General features: G+C 40.3%; 1 protein-coding gene and 1 non-coding gene across 2 annotated transcripts; both read right to left on the bottom strand.

Moving 5' to 3' along the window:
• Nucleotides 1-611: 611 nt before the first annotated feature.
• Cwf19l1 (CWF19 like cell cycle control factor 1) lies at nucleotides 612-21,613 on the bottom strand. Its single transcript, XM_048338481.1, has 14 exons — nucleotides 21,482-21,613; nucleotides 20,858-20,942; nucleotides 19,622-19,700; nucleotides 18,410-18,511; nucleotides 17,203-17,417; nucleotides 13,955-14,073; nucleotides 11,851-11,935; nucleotides 9,433-9,573; nucleotides 7,374-7,488; nucleotides 6,131-6,210; nucleotides 4,552-4,761; nucleotides 3,710-3,829; nucleotides 3,449-3,546; nucleotides 612-1,036 (listed from the first exon to the last, which is right to left on the bottom strand). The coding sequence occupies exons 1-14, from the start codon at nucleotides 21,502-21,504 to the stop codon at nucleotides 892-894; spliced, it is 1,617 nt and encodes a 538-aa protein (XP_048194438.1). The 5' UTR covers nucleotides 21,505-21,613; the 3' UTR covers nucleotides 612-891.
• LOC125347463 lies at nucleotides 4,014-4,151 on the bottom strand. The gene has a single exon (XR_007210232.1). It is a non-coding gene; the product is annotated as a small nucleolar RNA SNORA12 (small nucleolar RNA).
• Nucleotides 21,614-23,205: the final 1,592 nt, after the last annotated feature.

Here is a 23,205-nt window from a genome sequence, read left to right as displayed (position 1 = left end):
TCTCTCTCTTTTGGCTTCTAAGACCAGCATTCTCTTGTGATCTTGCTGCATCTTCTCCACTTACTCTCGTATTACTCTAGAGGTCACCTTTAATTTAGGACTAGTTCACCCTATCTTAACTTCATCTATTCTCATAATTCCATTTATGGCCTATACTCTGATGATTGCTAAAGTCCTATCATCAACCCAAATCTCCATGAATTTAGAACTACCCAGCAGTACACTGGACACATCTGTGAGATATCTCAGAAATCTAAAAGATTTTTGTAAACCTGCTCCCCCTCTTCCCAATTAGACTGTAATCTCTGGAACAACAGGTACCACATCAGGACATGACTATACTCTTGGAGCCTAGAAAAAAAAAAAAAAAAGCCTGTTCCATAGGCATCAAACATCTGTAGGACTGAATGAGCTCTTATATGTGAGTGAGTGAGATTAATGTCAGAAAAATAGCAAAGACTATGAGTTCTTTGTCCACCTTGGTTGCTCAGGGAAAACCACTCTGTGTATAATTCAGGGATAATAGCAAGTCCTAAAACTGGCCTCTTAGATTGCACATGACCTCATTTCACAGGACATAGGGAACATGGCATAGGACAATTCACACCATGGAAAAGCATTTGGATTTTATTTAGTAGTTAACAAGTGTGCAAAAATGTAAATAAACAGAAGCTGTTCTAAGAGCTGGATAAGACATTCAAATTCTTTTAGCATACAATTTGCATCCTAGAATGACAAGAAGAAAAAAAAATCCTAATCCTCTTACTGCAGGGCCAGTCCCATGAGAATGCACAAAAAAGCAGTAAGCAGTCTTCATGGGAGACTGCAAATTTCATTTAAAAAGCAGACAGCAACAATCTCCTGTCAAGTTCATAAAGTCTTTCCTTTTGCTTAGTCATCCAGAGTGAAGTCAAAGGGCTCAAAGTCTTTTCGGAAACGTCGAGCTAGGGTTTCCTCCTCTTCCTTGCTGATCCGACACTGCCTCCAGTCAGATTTGTCAGGAATATTAAGGATGAACTCACTGGCCAGTACCTCTCTTCAGAAAAAGCACAAAGAAGTTAAAATGGGATTCACTAGCTCCAAACTCCATCGCCCTTCTGTTCCTCTCCAGCCAGGGCTCTCCAACATCACTCACAGAAACTAACAGATCTTTCTGACTTTGCTTTTACTGCTCCCCTGCCCAAGATGGCTCAGTCACCTCATCTATTCAAATCACAATTTATTTTACAAAAGCAGCCTGTGTCCTATTTCTTTCCTGACCCTTCACACTCCCCTTACTTCTTCTATGGCACTTGGGTGGGAGGGGGGGGCGGGGGGGATGAGGGTAGACTCCAATGTCAGAAATCCCAGAGAAAGGATTCCATTCTGAACTCTGCCACTTCCTGTCCATGACCTGAACAGATTACCTCACCTCATTGCTGCATTTATAAACTCAAGTAAGAGCACCTACCTCATAGGGTTTTGTGAAGTACAAAGGTAACACAAAGTGTACTGGCAGTGTTATAACCTGATTTTGTTATCCAATCAGACCATGAGTTTGTGAAGGATATAGTACTGTCACATGCCACACTCATTCTGACTTAAATTCTTTTGCCTTTCCTTCTACAGGCTTACACTGACCAAGGCACACTAGAGAAATTCAGTATGAAGAAAACCTATCTTGGCTCTCATCAGGACTAGGGAACAACTACATTAGAGGCACATACACAGATGCTTCTAATTTCTATTGTTTTTATATTTGCCTTTACTTATTTTGATATATTAGAAATAATTCTGTGCATCTACGTGGCTCATTTTCCACTTTGAAGTTACAATAAATAGAAGATTTAGAAATAAATAACAGGAATCTTCTAAAAGTCAAAAGACCTGGATTCAAGTCTCACCTCTTTGGGCAAACCTTTGAGCTTGTTTCTTTATTTGTAAAATGACAGAACCATTTTTCCTATACAGCTGGGAGAAAAAACTGACTTTTCAAGTATTTTATTAAGTAGAGGATGCTATTGACTATAAGTGTTCAAAAAATATTCATGGTTTAATCAAATGACTATATGATCACAAAAAACATTCAAAGGATCTCCCTTTTGTGGGCTTTGCATGTGTATCACAGTGCATAGCATGTCGTTTGCTAAGGCAACAAAAAGATCAACTCAGATACTCAAAGAACTGTTCTACTTCATCAATTTTGATGCTGGTCCTGGGACTTGAACTCAGGGCTGAACTGGGTGCTATCCTTGAGCTTTTTTACTCAAGGCTAGCACTCTACTACAGCTCTACCACAGTTCCACGTCCACCTTTTTTGGCAGTTAATTGAAGATAAAGAGTCTCACGACTTTTTCCTGCCTGGGGTGGCTTCAAACAAGCCTCAGATCTCAGCCTCCTGAGTAGCTAGGATTACAGGTATGAGCCACTGGCACCCTGCCTTATCAATAATTTTTTTTGAAAAAATAAACTACATTTGTTGGATTTATTCAATGGGGCAATTTCTGGGAGACTTTCAATATTAGTCCAGGGAAGGGGCTTACTCCAGTTCTAACAATATAAACAAAAAGATGAAGAAACAGACAGCTGCGAATCATAGCAGCATTGGTAATACATTCTGTACATTTCTGCCTCCCTTTCCACTGTTTCTCATCATAAGTTCATGTCTTCAATCTTGGCCTAGCTTACCCTACCCTGTACACGGTCATGTTCTGCCTGACATGAGAAGAAGTGAAGCCTGAGAAGGATTTCATCCTTAGGAAAGTTCTGTTGGGCAGAAGTTCTACTCAACAAAGTTCTGCTCTAGAACTTCATTTTCCATAGTGGTAAATTGAAACAAGAGTATTTGCCTTACAGAGTTGTGAAGACTTTTTCTGTGTGGCTTTGTTATTGTTGTTGTGTGTTGTATGTGTGTGTGTGTGTTACACTAACACTTGAGACATGTCTCCAGATCTGCTTTTTCCAGGTTAGTTTGTAAATAGTCTCCTGGACTTTTCTGCCCAGGCTGGCTTTAAACCATGATCTTCTAGGTCTCAGCCTCTTGAGTAGCTAGGATTACGGGAGTGAGCCACTAGCACCTGGCTAGAGTTGTAAAAGTTAAATGAAGCAATGCATGTGAAGTTCTGCATATTGCCTGACCCACAGCAAATGGTACAAATGGTAGCACTCCCTTAGGCTAAAATTCCTTCATCCCAATCACCGCCATCTAAATCTGTCTTTCATGTTCAACTTCGATACTTCTATAAATGAGCTCTCCTCTCAATTTCTAAAGTAATTATTCTTTAAAATCCTGCCATGGTACTGTGCACATTCTGTATTGCATCATGTATGTAAATACCTGACTAAGACTATAAGCTCCTTGAGAAAGGACTGTTTGCTATTTGGCTTTTTACTAGTTGTCTACGCAGCCCATCATTTTGTTGATAGTACATCACTGAAAATATATTCGAAAGAAAAAAAACATACAAACCTTCCAAATTGCAAAGGAAAATTCTTTTTAATTCTGTGAAAAAGCTTCTCTCCTGTGTCAAGTTCAACATAAAAATATGCTGCTCCTGGCTGTGCAATCTAAGGTAAATGGAGTTATAGGATGATATAATAATAATGCTTTGAAATTTTAAAGCCCATTCCCAATAAGCTCTAATTTAGCAAAACCTTCAGTCCAGAAATATAAGAAACCAGATCTTGCCACCTCCCTGAACATCACCACCTCATCCCTGCACTGTTTCACCTGTTTGATGTCGGAGTGCTCTGGGATTTCCAGCAGTTCTATCTGTTGCTCTTGTGCCTGGGTAATGAAGGCATCTTTAATGTCATCTGTAGCACAGCAGCTGAGTGGCACAGGAATGACCTGAGTGGATGGTAAAGAGAATAGGAGAAATCCTCTATATAGGTTCCAAAAAGGTTGTATCTACAGAGTTCTGAGAAGGAAGAAATCCATCACAGGGGTATAGAAACACCCCTCAGCACAGACTCTCCTCAGGCCAGACAGCTTCTGTCTGTGTATAGGACTTAAACTTATGAGACACCTTGCTACATGTGGGAGCCCATCTCTGATGTAGCTCAAGAGAGAATTCTGTTTTCAAGCCTTTGCTAGCTCCTATATAATGTATGTGGCAGAGTCAGGCCCATTTGAAACTTAACAAATGTGCCAGAAAGAAACCACCACAAGTGCAGATAAATTATTTATAAATAATAACTAAATTTCTGAGCTAATCTCAAACCAGCTCTGGGACTATTTCCTACTTATAAATCTTCACTTAAATCTGGACTTCCATACAAAATACTCCTTCCAAACTCTTCACAAGGCCCACATCTTCCTTTGCACCTTTTTCAATAACCACTCCTTTTCTAAACAAAGCACTTACCATCCTGCTGTTCACTTATAATCACCACATGCTTCCCTATGAAATCAGATTATCACCTGATGATCTTAGCCTCGGAAGTAACATTATTTAAATATCATAATGAAATTGAAATTAAATACTAAATTTAACCACTATTTAAGTTATTCATTCACCAATCTCAAGATCACCATAGTGCCTTCTAAGTTCCTAGACCGAAAACACCTACCTGTAGCTGGAGGTGATGGCTCTTATAATTCCTCTCAAATAGAACACATTGTTTCCCTCGACTCTTAAAGAAGCGCCTCAGGGTGGCCTTATACTTCTCCACCTCTTCCACCACCTCTGTGGAAAGCTCTACCACTGACTGGTAGTGCCCAATGGGCAGGATGAGGACATGGTCATCAGCTAAGCCTCCTTTGGCCAGGGCAAGGTAGCACTGAGGAAGAAGCACACAGAGCTGAGACAGAAATGCTGCATGTACAGTTCTCCAGGGGGAAAAAAACCCTACACTAAGAAAAAGCCTCAGGGTCTAGAAAAAAATTGCTCAAGATACTCTTGCTCAAAAAAAAAAAAAAAGATTTTTTTTTTCCGGGTGCTGGTGGTTTATGCTTGTAATCCTAGCTACTCAGGAGGCTGAGATCTGAGGATTGTGGTTCGAAGCCAGCCTGGGTAGGAAAGTTCTCTTATCTCCAATCAATCACAGAAAAAGCCAGAAGTGGAGCTGTGGCTCAAGTGGTAGAGCACTAACTTTGATGATAAAAGCTCAGAGAAAGCGCACAGACCCAGAGTTCAAGCCCCATGACTGGCGCGCGCACACACACACACACACACACACACACACACACACACACACACAGACACTAGGCTAAGAATATAACTCAGTGATAAAGTGCTTGCTCAGGATTTACAAAGCCCTGGGTTTGCTTCCTAATACTACAAAAAAAAAAAAAAGAAAAGACTCAAATATTGGTGAAGACATAAGAAAGCCTTTATACATTACTAGTAAGACTACAAATAGACAATAGATTAGCAGTTTCTTAAAAAGTTAAGCATACATTTATCATATTATCTAGTCATTCTATCCTTATCCCGAGGTCTATTCAAAAGAAATGAAAACATGTCTGCATCAAGACTTGCATACAAATCTTGTAAAGCAATATTATTCCTAATAGCTGTAAAGTGAAAACTAAGTGTAGTAGGCCATACAAAGAAAACTATTTGGAATAAAATACTCATGCATATTATAACATATAAAAACCTCCAGAATATGATGCTAATGAAAACAGAACCAGACACAGAAGACCATATATTGTATGATTCTAGTTCTGGGAAATGTCCAAAACCCACAACGTCATAAAGACAGAAAGTAAATTAATGAGAGTAAATGTGCACAATAAATTTTACTGAAGATATGGAAATGTTCTTAGACTATATTATGTGATGGTTGAATTATTCAGTAAGCTTACTAAAAATCAACTAATTGTACACTTTAACCAGGTAAACTTTAGGGCTGGAAATATGGCCTAGTGGCAAGAGTGCTTGCCTCGTATACATGAAGCCCTGGATTCGATTCCTCAGCACCACATATATAGAAAACGGCCAGAAGTGGCGCTGTGGCTCAAGTGGCAGAGTGCTAGCCTTGAGCAAAAAGAAGCCAGGGACAGTGCTCAGGCCCTGAATCCAAAGCCCAGGACTGGCAAAAAACAAAGCAAAACAAAAAACAGGTAAACTTTAGATGTAGGCCATGCCTCAATAAATTTAATAAAAATACATAAACAGGTATAGCCTTCATGGAAATAACTCACATGTGTGCCAACATTGACCACCAAATGCTTTTCCACTTCAGGGCTGGCAAGGCAAAACCAGCAGGGGCCTAGAGGCTGTGCTTTATGTGGGGAGAAAGACAAGTGTTACTATGGTCCAAGCATGACAACATATAAATCACCTTCTAGAACTCAGCATCAAAGGATCTTTATATCCTGCAAAAACTGTATACAGCACAGACATGACAGGCTAATTCTTCACTATCATCTCCCTCCTGCCCAAAACTCAGCACCATTTTCAATTAAAGTAAACCTCTGTTAAAAGAGTTCTGAATTTGTAGGTGATCTACAAATAGGTTATCACATAATGACTAGAGTATATATCCTGTGTATTTTGATTTTGATAGAAATATTTTTCATTGAAAACCTTTCTGCGAAGTGTACAGAGAATATAGTTATCTGCCTCTTTGGATATATCTGTGTTTGAGGTTCCTTCTTCTACCTATTGAGTTTTATGTTCCCTTTCATGTTGTATCATTTATTAAGCATCTTAAGGCCATGGGGATACTGGACACTAGTCATATTACATATTAGAGTAGCATGTAATAGGCAATAGGCTACACAATGAAAGCACACTGAACTGGGGTGTTCCATTTACCCATTTCAGTCCCAGATATGCCCCACTGACCATAAAGAAGGTAGAGACAGAGAATCTCAATGAAATAGCTTGAAAGTCTGTTTATTTTATGAATCGACATGAACTTGGTATATTCACTCTGTTTTACACAAAGAAAAGGAGTTTCTTCTACACTTCTTACAGGAAGGGCCTCAGATGGTCTCAAAGTAAGACCAGTTAAAACAATTTTACTTATTTATTCATTCATTCATTCATTCATTCATTTTTTTGTGTCAGTAGTGTAGCCTGAATTCAGGGTCTAGGGGTTGTCCCTGAGCTTTTTTGCTCAAGACTAGTATTCTACAACTTGAGCTACAGCTCCACTTCCAACATTTTTTTTTTTTTTGGAAGTCAATTGGAGATAAGAGTCTCACAAAATATCATGTCCAGGCTGGCTTTGAACCACAGTCCTCAGATCTCAGCCTCTTGATTGGCTAAGATTACAGGTGTGTGTCACAGGCATCCGGCTATGTTTGTATTACTTTATTTTTACATTTGCTTCTAATGTAATGACTGTAGTTTTCTTCTGCTCTCTTAGCAATGCCACCTAATACACAAGAAGTAACACTTACTGCTCACGTAAGAGACAACTGGAACCCAGGTACTTACGAGGCTTGCGAGGCTGCTTTGGATGAGAAGAAAGTTTATTATCTCTGCCTGTGGATGAACGCTTCCTTCCTTGCTTTACATTCAAGTCAAAGAAGAATTGAGGGGCTGATTCTTCCTAGAATGGCCATGGAAGAGAAATATATATATATACATATATATATATATATATATATTTTTTTTTTTTTTTTTTTTTTTTTTTTGGCCAGTCCTGGGCCTTGGACTCAGGGCCCGAGCACTGTCCCTGGCTTCTTCCCGCTCAAGGCTAGCACTCTGCCACTTGAGCCACAGCGCCGCTTCTGGCCGTTTTCTGTATATGTGGTGCTGGGGAATCGAACCTAGGGCCTCGTGTATCCGAGGCAGGCACTCTTGCCACTAGGCTATATCCCCAGCCCAGAAATATATTATTTAATCTTTAGACAAGTAGCCAACTCATCAAATGCAAGGGAACATTTCTGCCAATTCTAGGAAATAAATACCTTCCTAATCTAGATGTTTGGACTCACAGTCACATGTCTGAACAGTTTATCTAAGGTACCAACAAATTCATCTCTTTGAAAAGACAAGTTAATGTGCAGTTTGGGCACAATCCTTTTATTATTATTATCTTTAACTAGTATAATTCTTGTCCAAAACAGAACAATATGAACGCATCCAAATTCTTTTCCCTCTTTCTCTCAATACAAACATAGGCATGGGGTAATCCTATAATTTCACGGATTAAGCAAATCAAATTAAACTTTAAATACTAAAGAATCATCAGGGGGCTGGGAATGTGGCTTAGCGGTAAAATGCTTGCCTAACATGCATGAAGGTTTCGATTCCTCGGCACCACATAAAGAGGAAAAGTCGGAAGTGGTGCTGTGGCTCAAGTAGTAGAGTGTTAACCTTGAGCAAAAGGATAGGGGGCTGGGGACTTAGCTCAGCAGAAGAGTGCCTGCCTGGCGAGCACAAGGCCCCAAGTTCAGTCCTCAGCTCTGGAAAAAAAAAGACCAAAAGAATAAAAGACCCAAAAAAAAAAAAAAAAAAAAAAAAAACCAACAAGGCAACGGAAGCCAAGGACAGTGCTCAAGCCCTGTATTCAAGCACCAAGATGGGGGGGGGGGGGGGGGGGAAATCATGAAATCATGAGAAACAAGTATAAAAAGAGAAGATAGAGAAGTGGCTCTGAGAACACAGAACAGTCTGAAAAAACAAACCATGCATCCTAGTAAGGGAACTTGATATTCCTTGCTTTTATGGAGAAAATATTAATTTCAGAAGTCTCCTTTAAGAAAATTTCTTAAATAAGGCTGGGAGCATTTGGCTAATGCCTGTAATCATAGGTACTCAGGAGACAGAGATTGGATTACAGTTTGAGGCCAGCCCAGGCAAAAAATTCACTAGACCCCACCTCAGTCAGGAAAAACTGGGCATGCTAACCATATGCCTATCATTCTAGCTATGCAGAAAGAATAAACAGGAGATCTACTGTCCTACACAACCTAGAGATAAAAGCGCCTACCCAAAAGACAGGAGCTGCAGGCAGGGTAAACCGGTAGAATGCTTGCCTAGCAAGCGTTAAGAACCCAAATTTAAACTCCAATATTGCTTCCCTTTCTTCCTTCCTTGTTTTGTTTTTTTATGTAAAGCAAACAGAGTGAGTTTATTTGAAAATGAAAGGAAAAGAGTAAAACAGTTTCTATAGGGAGGGACCCCAGAGCTAGGAGTCCCAGGTTGAAAATTTCTTCAGTGAATCTTATTTTTAGTAATCATTATAAAATCAATTATGCTCTACTAAGCTGGATCCTTGCCTGAAAAATCTATGAATAGACTATTTTAGACCAGGAAAAGCACATGAAAGTAATCTCAACATATGAGTCAAGTTTAGACAAAGAAAGACAACATGAATCTGTCAACCCCAAATGACAATAAAAAACACTGAGATTAGTTAAAATATTACCATATCTGCCAATGACAAAAAAACAAAAACAAAAACAGATTTTGATTCCAAGAATTAAGTGTTTTTGTGAATTACACTATATATCCAGCTCAAACAATACCTCCCTATATCAGAACATACCTCAGGGGCAGGAATTTGACTTCCTATGGATGCTTCTTTCCCAGATTTTCTGTAAGGGTTTTCGGTGACATCCGGAGGCTGTTTTACTAGTTCTGCTGCATCCATTAGTTTCATGGGAAGAATGCTAAATGCATAAAGATACTTTGAAGAAAAAGAATATGACATTAAAGGAAATACTGTTTATCCCAATGTAGGCAATCTATTTTAATATGAATATTTCACAGAAAGCATCTGAAACTAAATAAAATTAAAAGCAGGGCTGGGAATGTGGTTTAGTGGGAGAGTGTTTGCATGAAATTCTGGGTTCCGTTCCTCAGCACCACATAAACAGTAAAAGTCGGAGTGGCACTGTGGCTCAGGTGGTAGAGTGCTAGCCTTGAGCAAAAGAAGCTCAGGGACAGTGCCCAGGCCCTGAGTTCAAGCCCCAGGACTGGCAAAAAAGAAAAACTAAAAGCATATTTGTGGCACAGAGAACATACAGCAATAAATCAAATGCCAATTCAATGGCTTCAGCAGGGACTACAAAGGGCTCACAAAGTAATGAGTAACAAATCATGGCCCCAGACTTTACACAAATCAAGGCTCCTCACTTGTATAAAAGAATAATGACCACTGTTGCTACAAAGCCAGGAGGGGTTTGCTCCATAAATCTTGGAGACAAATTGTTTCTATATCTGAGCCTTTTGTCTTTTAGAACTTGCCAAGAGACACTACAATTATTAGAGAACTTAGTGTTTTCTTCTCTGATATTACACACATTCTGCTAAATATGCTGATAAATTTTTCTTAGGGATTAGTAGCAAAGAAGTAAAAATTCCTATAAATACCTAGAACCTTGAACTAAAGGCACAATGATTTAAAAAGTTAGATATAAATAGATACTCAACGTCACTAAGAGCAGGAAAATGCAACTAAAGATTATCTTCTACCTATTAAGAATGGCAAAAACTTCAACAACAATATCCGTGACAGTGTGAAAAAAAAATGTATATAGTGACTGGCAGAGGTATTGGTTGGGACAAAATGCTTGACAAAATTTTAAAATGTGCACACTGAAGTGTAAGTGGCTTCACATGTCTCTGAGAGTAAGCTACAGATAAAAACATGACAAGTGCTATTCAGTTTGAAAAGACAACTTTTAAAATTGTAAGTCTAAACTTCCTAAGAAAGAATTGAGCTTAAAATCTTAAAAGTATGGAGCTGGGTGCTAGTGACTCATACTATAATTCTAGAACTCTGGAGAAATGAGGTTCAAAGCCAGCCTGAACACACAACCTCAAGACTCACGTGATAGAGAGCCAAGTGTGAGTGAAAACACGAGAGTCCTTGAATTTAGGCCCAGTACCAGCACATGCACACAACACACACACACGTACACACACAAAAAAAAATCTTAAAAGTATGGAAAAAACAAAATATACATATTCACTTATCTTGTGTATGCACATTGACTATGTAATGTTATAAAGGAATAGTCTTCAAATTATTCAGGCAGATTATTCTGTTAATTTTACCATCACTGATTACTCAGATTTTAGCTGTCGCAATCTATGAAACAGTCAGTGTTTGGTCTTGAAAAAATAAATGCTCTCAGGTACAGCGTAATATATTTTCTTTTATTAGCTACACTATTTTTCAATATAAGGACATGTTCCAGGTATAGCTAATGATTCCCAAAGACAAGAAAGGGTTAAGGCCAACAGCTGGTGGCTCACACCTCTAATCCTAGGTACTAAGGGAGCTGAGACCCAAGGATCATTGTTCAAAGCCAACCCTGGCAGAAAAGTTAATTGGAGACTCTTATCTCTAATTAATCACCAAAAGCCAGAAGTGGAGCTGTGGCTCAAGTGATAGAATACCAAGAATACCAGCCTTGAGCGAAAAAGATAAGGGACAGCATCCAGGCCTCGAGTTGCTGCCCCAAGACAGACAGACAAACAGACAAACAGACAAACACACACACACACACACACACACACACACACACACACGAAAAAGAAAAGAAAGAGAGAGAGAGAGAGAGACTCAGACAGACAGACAGACAGAGATAAAGAAAAGAAAAAGAAAGGATTAGGTAAATTTGTGGGAGAATTTTATTATTTCCACTAAGTGGAGTTTCTAAAAGAAGCTAGCAAGAATGCCATGTAAGGGCAAATTTGCAAATACCTACAGATGACCACATGTATATGGAAGATGTATATGGAAGGAACACCTTTCCTTGTTACTGCTCCTATTTTCCCAAATCTTGACCTAAAATCTCTCATAAAGTACTAAGGAAACCTGATCTTTCATTACCTTAACTTTTCAAAGGAATCGCTGGCTCCTGAAGCGGCTAGGAGAAGGGATGATCTGGGCAAAATAAACATTTATGAAGCAGATAATGAATATTAGCCTACTACCAAATACTCTAATCTTTACCTTTTTCTTTTCTGGATTTCCAACATTTGCCAGAGCTATGAATCGGGTGGCATGCTGTGCATTTTCTTGCAGAACAACATGATTCCTACAACAGTTGAGAGATAACAGGTTATTACCACTTAGCTTTGATTTGCAGTTTGACATATGTAGACTACATGAAGAGTAGGTCCTGAGTTCACCACTACAAGTCATATTTTATCTCAGAGAAGTTCCTTATGCATCTAGTAGGACTTATATGACCATCTGGTAGGATAATAATACTTACCCCACAGGGCTGGTGTTACATAGAAATAAGATCCTATCTCTGAAAAACACCAAACTCTAATCTTTAGTTCTAAAAGAGCTGACAATTGCTGAAACTAAGTAATGAGGTCATAAAGGGTCATTTTGGGGCTGGGAATATGGCCTAGTGGTAAGAGTGCTTGCCTCATATACATGAAGCCCTGGGTTCGATTCCTCAGCACCATATAGAAAAAGCCAGAAGTGGCACTGTGGCTCAAGTGGTAGAGTGCTAGCCTTGAGCAACAAGAAGCCAGGGACAGTGCTCAAGCCCTGAGTTCAAGCCACAGGACTCGCAAAAAAAAAAAAAAAAAAAAAAAAAAAAAAAAAAAGGTTAAAATAGTGAAAACTAAATAAAAAGTATTCTAAATGGGGGAAAAAAATGCCTCCAGGGCTGGGGATATGGCCTAGTGGCAAGAGTGCTTGCCTCATATACATGAGGCCCTGGGTTCAATTCCCCAGCACCACATATACAGAAAATGGCCAGAAGTGGCGCTGTGGCTCAAGTGGCAGAGTGCTAGCCTTGAGCAAAAAGAAACCAGGGACAGTGCTCAGGCCCTGAGTCCAAGCCCCAGGACTGGCAAAAAAAAAAAAATGCCTCCAATAGCAAAACTGTGAATGAGGATAAAAAATGGTTGAAGTTGTTTGTACGTAGGAAAACAGAAAATCCTGTTGGAATTGTTTTAAGAGGGAGTAGGGGGGAAGCCAATTGGAATACATTTGTATTTAAGTATGAAAATACCATAATAAAAATCCACCTTTTAAAAACCAGTGTATGATTTTTAAAAAATCAACTGATGGGGCTGGGAATATAGCCTAGTGGCAAGAGTGCTTGCCTCCTACACATGAAGCTCTTGGTTCGATTCCTCAGCACCACATATATGGAAAACAGCCAGAAGAAGCGCTGTGGCTCAGGTGGCAGAGTGCTAGCCTTGAGCGGGAAGAAGCCAGGGACGGTGCTCAAGCCCTGAGTCCAAGGCCCAGGACTGGCCAAAAAAAAAAAAAGAAAAAAAAATCAACTGAATTTATGCATTGTTAAAAAGTAGTAATGTGGGGGCTGGGGATATGGCCTAGTGGCAAGAGTGCTTGCCTCGTATACATGAAGCCCTGGAATACAGAAAATGGCCAGAGGTGGCTCTGTGGCTCAAGTGGCAGAATGCTAGCCTTGAGCAAAAAAAAGAAGCCAGGGACAGTGCTCAGGCCCTGAGTCCAAGCTCTGGGACTGGCCAAAAAAAAAAGTAGTAAAATGGCATAATTTCATTTTTCTAGGAAAAAAACAAACACCTAAGTATGTATTATAGAAAAAATAATGGAAACTATATAAGATATTTTGAGCTCTTCTGTGTTCCAAAGGTATTTTATACTAATCAATAATTATTTGTAATTGAAAGGAAAAAAAACACTTGATAGAAGTTCTTAATCTGAAATATTTCTAAAATGATTATCTTTAAAGAACTGAGTTTTGTAATATGTCAAGTTCTGCTACACAGAAACACAATGATGGCCTAGGAGTATAGCTCAGTAGTAAACCACTTGCCTAGCACACGCACTGCAAAAATAAATATTAGTAATAATGAAAATATGACTATAATGGTTGTGTAGTATTGTTACCTGAGACACTCAAACTTTGAAATCCAATCCCTTTTATTTTAAAGGATTGAAATTTAAGCAAATTCAAACATGAATAAGAGTCATTCATTTCAGTGCATAAGGAATGAAAAGGAACTAAAATTAATATTTAAATATTAAATATTAAATATACTAAAAATGAGCAAGGTAAGTTGTAAATTCTCTAAGAAGCCAGCAAGAATGATAAGCTACTCACCGGTATGGAAGCCTCTCATAATAGGACTTTTCCAAAGCAGCAAAATGGTATCTTGGTTTCAAGACTGTTGCAAGACTGGAGACCAAAGCAGAGCCACATTTTTTGGTATCCACTTCCCCCTAGTAAACAGAAATGAAGTCATCCACACAGACCTAGGAATTATCAAGAAATGCAAAGAAATAAGACATTTTGAAAATGTCTTTCATATTTGTACATGGATACAAATGTGGGCACTAGTATTTACACAATAAATTATAGCAATCAAAGAAAAATCAAGCTCATTAGGCTATTAAGATAGCAGAAACAGCAACAATTATTGGAAGCCAGAGGTTATAATGTATGGTAACCTCTCCATACTAATAACCAAAATATAATTAAAACATACTTCAGGCTGGGTGCCAGTGGCTCACGCCTATAATCCTAGCTACTCGGGAGGCTGAGACCTGGGATCATGGTTTGAAGCCAGCTTAGGCAGGAAAGTCTGTAAGACTCATATGTAATTAACTACCAAAACTATCAGAAGTAGAGCTATGGCTCAAGTGGTAGAGCACTAGTCGTGAATGAAAAGCTCAGGGACAGCACCCAGGCCTGAGTTTAAGTCTTCCTTACACCCCAAAAAATACTTTGAAAAGTTAGGTCTCTTCTGGAACCCTGAAACCATACCTCTACTATGTGCATTGTGGCGTACCTGTTTATCTGATAGTGAAGATATAGTACACAAGAAATAAAAATTAAAAGCTAGCCTTCAGATCCTTTAGGACCCATTAACTATCTGGGGATCTCATCACACAATCATGTAATACTTGGTTTTATTCAAGGAACTAGTGGTATGTGGAAGGCGATTACCACATGCTTACTTAGGAGGCCTGCAGATAACATAAAGTTTGTCAAGTTAGACTTGTTTCCAGAATATTCCTAGCTTGTTAACAGCCAATTATGTGATCTGTCATCCTTAACATTATTTACTCTAAAAGAAGGTATGTGTGGCACTGTGGCTCACTGTGGTAGAGCGTTAACCTTAAGCTGAAGAACTCAGGGACAGCAGCCAGGCCTAGAGTTCAAGCCCTGTGACCAACCAAAACAAACGGGCTGGGAATGTGGCCAAGTGGTAGAGTACTTGCCAAGCATGTATGAAGCCCTGGGTTTGATTTCTCAATACCACATAAGCCAAAAAAAGCGAGAAGTGGCCCTGTGGCTCTAGGGGTAGAGTGCTAGATTTGAGCAGTGCTCAAGCTCTGAGTTCAAGCCCCAGAACAGTAAAAAAAAAAAAAAAAAAAAAAAGGTATGAACTGGAAATAAATTACCAATTTTTGTTTTCCCCTACTAAATACAGCAGGGACTTCTACAATTAGTGGTAACATGTTTTCCTCCTGCATATTTCTGCTTAGGGGCAGGGGACTGGCCTTGAAGTAAATTGTAATATCTTAGGAATTGATGAACTATATTATTTACTCCTCCATAAATATTTGTATTGTTCCCAAACTAGACTTTTATCTTCCCCCCAAAATGAAGGTACTTAATTTCTTGCAGAGGATCGTGTCTTTCTCTCTTTCACTGTCACTTTAGCAGCCCTTCTCTCGATTTTTCCCTAGCTTTGCTTTATCATTATGTTACAGCTAGTACTGCCCCAGGTAGTGTAAGCATTGATCAGTAGGTGAGAGCTCTATCCCTCTCCTTTCAGCATTCTGCCTGATAATGGTTGGTCTGTTGTTGGCTTCTTTGGTCACGAACACTTGGTATTGGAATAGGCAAGAAGTAGTCTACAGGGCTGTCTTCTGGATCATCACTGTTAATTATGAACCCTTCATGGAGTTTGGTCCCCAAATACACTCTTAAATTTCCCACCCTTGAGGCTTAGCTGATGCTTTCTGCCTTCAAATTCAACCTTTTTTTTCCTCTCCCTCTCTCGCTCTTTTTTCTTTTTTTCTTGCCAGTCCCTGGGCTTGAACTCAGTGCCTGGGAGCTGTCCCTGAGCCTTTTTGTGCTCATGGCTAGCACTTTACCCTCTGCGCCACAGCATCACGTCTGGCTTTTTCTGAGTAGTTTTATTGGAGATAAAAGAGTCTCACAGACTTTCTTGCCCAGGCTGGCTTGGAATCACAATCCTCAGATAGCAGTCTTCCGAGCAGCTAGGATTACAGGTGTGAGCCCAGCCACATTCACCCTTTAGAAGATCTTGCCTAGCCTAAGGTGAACCACAGTAGTACTTCACTCCCCATGAAAGCTGTTGCTATGGTGTAGTGACAGTCCTCTTCAAAATTATTCATAAAAATATTGCATCCCAATATTAACATATCCTAACAGAGAAGCACAGTAACTTGTTCCTCATCTATAGATCTTTAGATTATTAAACTCATCCCACAAGGATTTAACTTTTAAAAATATTTTGATAGCCAAAAAGCAATAATCTGGAATGGAAGGAGAAAAGATACTAACTGCTAAAACGTGTGTGTGTGTGTGTGTGTGTGTGTGTGTGTGTGTGTGTGTGTGTGTATTTTGCCAGTCCTAGGGCTTGAACTCAGCACCTGAGCACTGTCCCTGGTTTCTTTTTGCTCAAAGCTAGCACTCTACCACTTGAGCCACAGCACCACTTCTGGCTCTTTCTGTATATGTGGTGCTGAGGGATTGAACGAACCCAGGGCTTCATGTATACTCTACCACTAGGCCACTTTCCCAGCCCTTACTATGTTTTTACTCACAGTTAGTGAACCCTTAAAACATAAGAGGAGAAAGAACACAATTGACAGAGAGAATATGAAGAATTCTTCATTTACAGTTATGATATACAGCAATCTTGTCTATGAACCATATTTCTGAGATCAACTTTTGCTTTAAGTTAATAACAGCTTCTAGAACCATGAAAATTTTCATATAACATTCCTAGTAAAAAGTACTTGCTGGGTCCTGGTAGCTCACACCTATAATCCTAGCTACACAGAAGACTGAGCTCTGAGGATTATGTTTCAAAGCCAGCTCAAGCATGAAAGTCCATGAGACTCATCTCCAATTAACCACCAGAAAACCAGAAGTGGCACTGTGGCTCAAAGTGGTAGAGCACTAGCCTTGAGCAAAAGAGCCCAGTGCCCAGGCTGTAAGCTCAGGCCCTATGACCAATCTCCCTTCCCATTCCCCTGCTTAAAAAAAGGTACTAAGAACTAAAATATCCTATATAAACAGAAAAAAAATGTTTGAGATCCCAAATAAAGCCATTATCATTTGTTTTAGAAATTCCAACAAGCACTACTCACAGAAGAATTCCCAAAGTTCCCCACATACTTGGGCCATGGGGATGTAAGCAAGATGTCAACACCCTTAAACTGGGATGTTGAACACAGCATTGTTCTCAGGGAAGACACATCTTTGGAGCCAAAACTGTAGCCAGGGACTGGCTCACTTAAACACTCTATCCCACTAAGGTACACAATCTGCAGTCCCGAGCCTCCAGTGAAGATGCCTTTACGACCTGGGTTGAAAAAAAGATGGTTAGGTTTTAGACAAAACTTCAAAACAAAATGCCATCAAGATATCAAGAAATGCCATCAAGAAATCTCTCTGCCCTTGTTACAACCCTCCTTTATTTCTGCCATTCCACAGGCCTGCATGAGTATAAACTCTGTGGCCCCACCCACTCTGGCTGGAAGATGTTCAGGTTACCTGCCTCCAACAGTATTCCTGTTCAGTAAGTCTGAACAGTCTCTATACAGAGGCTACTGGAGCCCATGGGCTGTTCTGTTTATGCCATGTACTTTTCAAATAGCATTGATACACTTTGGGAAGGAGTGATCAAGTAGAAAGCTTTCTGTCTTTTAAAGAAGAGTCTACATAGACTGAAAGAAACTTAAGATATCTGGAAACAGGAAGAAAAAAAAAGAAAAAAAGACTGTGGCTTTGAACATTTAGTCTATAGAAGAAATGCTCAAGCCAAAAGCTGGTAGCTCATGCCTGTAATCCTAGCTACTCAGAAGGCATAGAACTGAGAATCGCAGTTCAAAGCCAGCCTGGGCAACAAAGTCTGTGAGACTCTTATCTCCAATTAACTAACTGCCAAAATGTTAGAATAAAACCTAGAGCTAAGCTGTGTAGGAGCTTAACTTGACAAGTAAGCTGTATATGTCCAAGCAAGGATTGTGGTAAAGCATATAGATTAAATTTTCTTTATCTGAACACAATTTATACCTTAAATGCTCCATTCACTATAGGTAAGAAGTTTACCTCTCTAGTTGGCTACAAGACTAAATAATCAGTTATGGCAACACAAGGAGATTGAGAGGAAGTTGAAGAGACAACAAAAAATACTATGGTCCAAAGAGCACGGACACAGACCTGTGGAAGAACACTCCTACTCACCCCTATTCTCTGCAATAATGGCAGAAGAGTCTAGTCAAAAATTTCCTTAGAGATTAATTCTTGAAAATATTTTGTTATATTCATTACAAACAAGAGATATCAACTTACCCAAGTAAGTAATGTTTTCAGCTAATTCACACCCATCAGCATCTTGGAAATATTTTACTGTCTCTTGATTATTGGCACCAAGCACATATGTCTGAATAGGAGCTAGTGAAGGAAGCAAACATGGCACCAAATAAGTTATCAAATCTACTTTGAAAAATGAGAAATGCTTTGGGAGAAAGACTTTTAGCAAGAGTAAGCAGTCTTCCTCCTCCTCCTACTCCCACAGTGATGCAAGCGTAGTCACCACTAAGGACAAACCAGCCTTGTAGCTTGACTATTAAATGATGTCACTAGGCTAATGAAATAAAATCATTTTTTTTTTTTTTTTTGCGGGGGGAAGAGGGGTGTCGTGGTGGGGCTTGAACTTCAGGCCTGGGCACTGTCCCTGAGCTCTTCTGCTTTTGCTCAAGGCTAACACTTTACCACTTTCAGCCCCAGTGCCACTGAAGTGAAATCTTAAAGTGGTCGATCAACATATAATGGGGAAATCACAACTTATGAGGAAAAAATTACAACCTAAAGAAGAATTTAATGAATAAAACACTAAAACTAGAAGAAAAAAAAAAGGAAAACGCACACCTGGTTGCACTTATTCACTTCTTGTCAAGTTAAATAAGTATTATTTTTCTGGAACAAAATTCAACCTGTGAACATGTACATTACTCATATGCATACTTTCTTAGCTCAATACAGAGCCAGGGGAATATTTTTTCAGTTTATTTGTGTTTTTAAGACAGAATCTTACTATGTAGCACAAACTGTCTTGGAACTTACAGTCCTCTTGCTTTGGTAACCTGAGTCCTGAAATTCAGGTGGATGCTATCATGCTTGGGGGGGGGGGGGGGGGAATGGTGGGGAGGAAGTGTGTGTGTGTGTGTGTGTGTGTGTGTGTGTGTGTGTGTGTTACTGGGGCTTGAACTAAGGGCCTGGACACTGTCCCTGAGCTCTTTCACTCAAGGCTGGCACCCTACAACTTGGGCCACAGGTCTACCTCAGGCTTTTGAGTGTTAGTTGGAGATTATAGTCTCATGGACTTTCCTGCCCAGGCTAGCTTCCAATCATGACCCTCAGATTACACATTATTGAGGCTAGGACTACAGGTGTGAGCCACTGGAACCTAACTAGGAAATTCTTAAGTAACTAATATGTGAAAAACAGCCTAACACGAACCATAACACTTCAAAATCATAAGCTAAACAAAAATGTTTATACCTTTCTTGATGCCAGTCTTATACTCCTCCCATTCAGCATCTGAGGTTGAGCCAAAGAAATTTCCTACACACAACAGCAGCTAAAATGAGTTTTTTAAACAAACATATGAGATTTTAAAATATCAAATATTGCATTATTGATATTAATATGCATCTAATTACCCTATTTGATCATCTCAAACCAAGTTTTTGTTCTTCATGAATCTGCAGCATTGCAATGCACAATTCTTGAGGAGCAATGGAACAGTTACTCATTCCATGAATTACTAAACTTTAGTTCATTGGCTGTCCAATTCCCTGTCCCTGGAGACAGGGAAGGGGGAGGAAAATGAATTTTCAAAAGAAGTCACAATTCATATGTTCTTCAAATACTCCCAGTCCTACTTGGCCATTCCATGACTCTCATCACCATCCTTCTCCTTCTTTGAAGCATACAGTGATGGAGAAATAGACTTTAAAAATCCCTCTGTGAAATTCATAGCTTAAATATTAGATACCCTTAGAAATATAGGGCATAAAAAACACATTTCTTGCATGCTGCCTTTAATAAATTATACCATACCTTAAAATGCTGTTTTGTATTGTTAAGAGTTTATAGTATAACTGGCAATCACACATAACATGTATGTAAACCTCATTAGTTTGTGAATCATTTACATGTTACCTGATTTACTCCATATGACTCATTCATGAACCAGGTCTGTACTTACCAAACCTAGGGGGCTGAATTGTCTAGGGAGGTTTTGCTAGCCTATTTTCAGGTTTGGTTTGGTTTTTCCAGTCACAGGGCTTGAAGTCAGGGCCTAGGTTGTTTCCCTGACTTTTTCTCTCAAGGCTAGTGTCCTATCACTTTGAGCCACAGGGACACTTCCGACTTTCTGGTCCTTAATTAGAGATAAGGCTCTCACAGACTTTCCTGCCCAGGCTGGGTTTGAACCATGACCCTCAGAGCTCAGCCTCCTGAACCGCTAGGATTACAGGCATGAGCCACTGGTGCCTGGCTGTTTTAAGGTTTTTGCACAGTAATAAAGTAACAAGATTCAAGTCCAAAAAACACTCCATACTAAACAGGTCTCCCTCCTCCATCACTCACTAAGACACTAAGTTCTCATAAAAAATGAACTCGAAACAAAAATAAAGAATCTGTGTTCAGTTAAGATATTAACAAAGGAGCTCAAACTATTTGTGTATCTGACTAAAATACTAAAATTAAATTTAGTAACTAGGAATATCTTACATCAAAGTTTCCACTTTTCTTCTGAATTGCTCGAACTCTATTGAATAAAACATCAAACTTCCCTTCAACATCTCCACAAGCCAAGCTGCAAACAAGAGATACACATTATGGCCCATTACAATGGTTCCGTGAGTACTTTCTGAATGAACGAAGTCCTCTCTTCAGGATCGCACAGCCTCTCCTGTGACCCACGAACGTGTGCCAGATTATCCACCACTGAGCCACAAAATTGCGCCAGACTAATTAAACATCGATTGCACCCAAGGTCTAGACGTATTTGGTTAATAAACTAATGGGGCGGCCGAAAAGTGAAGGGGAAATGGAGTGTCACTGGCTACCTTGGCTTAAAAATGTGGAAGGCGAGACTACAGGAGCGTCTGCCCATCCCAGAGAGTGTCCCCGTCCTCCCGCTCCCCACCCCTCCCGCAGGCGCCTCTCCAAGGCCGATCCCCGAGAGGCCAAGACTTAACCAGAGCCCCCCAGCAGCCCGGACCTCCACCTCTCATTCTCCCCTCTGGACGTCCTGTCCCGATAAACACCCCCGCCCGCCCCTACACACACACACACACACACACACACACACACACACACACACACACACACTTCAGAATCGGGGTCACTCACAGGCGCAGCGGTTTTTGAGCCATCGGTCCCAATAGCTGAAGTTGGGACGACCACTTAACACTGGGTCCCGCTACACAAGCTGCCGGGAGCTAGGCCACGGCGCTACAATAAGACGTCATCGCTTGTCAGCCAATGCGGATTCAGGTGTGGACGGCAAGAGCCGAGGGACCGGAGTCTGCATGGTTGTGCCTCCAGGAAGAGTAAAGAGAGGAAAGGATGAAGGAAGAGCGACCGGCCAAAAGGATCCTGTAATTTTCTTAAAAGCTCATTTTTTTTTTTTTTGCCAGTCCTGGGCTTGGACTCAGGGCCTGAGCACTGTCCCTGGCTTCTTTTTGCTCAAGGCTAGCACTCTGCCACTTGAGTCACAGCGCCACTTCTGGCCATTTTTTTGTATATGTAGTGCTGGGGAATCGAACCCAGGGCTTCACGTATACGAGGCAAGCGCTCTTGCCACTAGGCCATATCCCCAGCCCCGGATCCTGTAATTTTCTTTTAAAAAAAATTTTTTTTTGGCTTACTTTGTTGTTGTTTTTTTTTTCCTTTCTGGAACAACTGAAATTAGTGATCTGGTAAGTGCATTCCTGGCACAGTATTGAGCCCTAACTAAATTTTACTATATGGGTCTGCTGGGCTAGGCAGACACTGTGTAGTCATGCTTTTAAAAATACTTGTACGCGTGTCAGTACAGTTCAGGGCCTGTTTTTGCTCAAGGCTGGAACTTCAGCGTGTGTGTATGTGTGTGTGTGTGTGTGTGTGTGTGTGTGTTAGTAAATTGGACATAGCGTCTCAAGGACTTTCCTCCCCAGACTGGGTTCAAATTGTGATGCACATAACATATATTCTTGAGTAGTTAGTATTACTGGCTCAAGCCACCAGTATCCACCTCTTAAAAAAAAACACATTTAACCTACCAAAAAGTTACAACACTGGCCATCATCTCAATTCAGCATGTCACCACCACTTTAGCAGCTTTGCTCCTTTACTTTCCCTTTCTCTCAAGATGTCCAATCACTTGCTTCTCATTGAATCATTTGAAAGTGTTGCCACCAGTAATGCCTCAGCATACACCTTCTAAGAAGACATCACCTTACAAGGCCATAATGTCTGTCATAAAAAATATTAATCCAATAACATCACCTAATATGCACCCATATTTAAAGTTCTGCATTTATCCTCCTAGACTGACTTTATATCTGGAATCTGTTTTCATTCAGGAACAAATCATCACACTTCCATTCGGTTCTCTCTCTCCTGAATGTAATATGGAGGTCAGATCTGGCCAGCGAAAGAGGGCAGAAGCTGACTCCATCTCCACTCTCTCCCCAGCCCTCCTGCTCAGAGGCTCCCGGTAAACAATAGTGCCCCAAGCCCCCTGAATCAGCATGCCAATTTTTTTTTTTTTTGCCAGTCCTGGGCCTTGAACTCAGGGCCTGAGCACTGTCCCTGGCTTCCTTTTTGCTCAAGGCTAGCACTCTGCCACTTGAGCCACAGTGCCACTTCTGGCCATTTTCTACATATGTGGTGCTGAGGAATCGAACCTAGGGCTTCATGTATATGAGGCAAGCACTCTTGCCACTAGGCCATATTCCCAGCCCCAGCATGCCAATTCTTGATGGGTGTGCCTGGATTCCTACAGGAAGGGAAGCCCCAGGGAACCCCCATCCCCAGGTAATGGGAGTTCCTGAATCCCAAGAAACAGGGGTGGGCACATGGCCTATAGGTTA

Source organism: Perognathus longimembris, chromosome 2, assembly GCF_023159225.1.
Source record: "Perognathus longimembris pacificus isolate PPM17 chromosome 2, ASM2315922v1, whole genome shotgun sequence".
NCBI lineage: Eukaryota > Metazoa > Chordata > Mammalia > Rodentia > Heteromyidae > Perognathus > Perognathus longimembris.
This window is presented reverse-complemented; position numbering and strand designations above follow the sequence as displayed.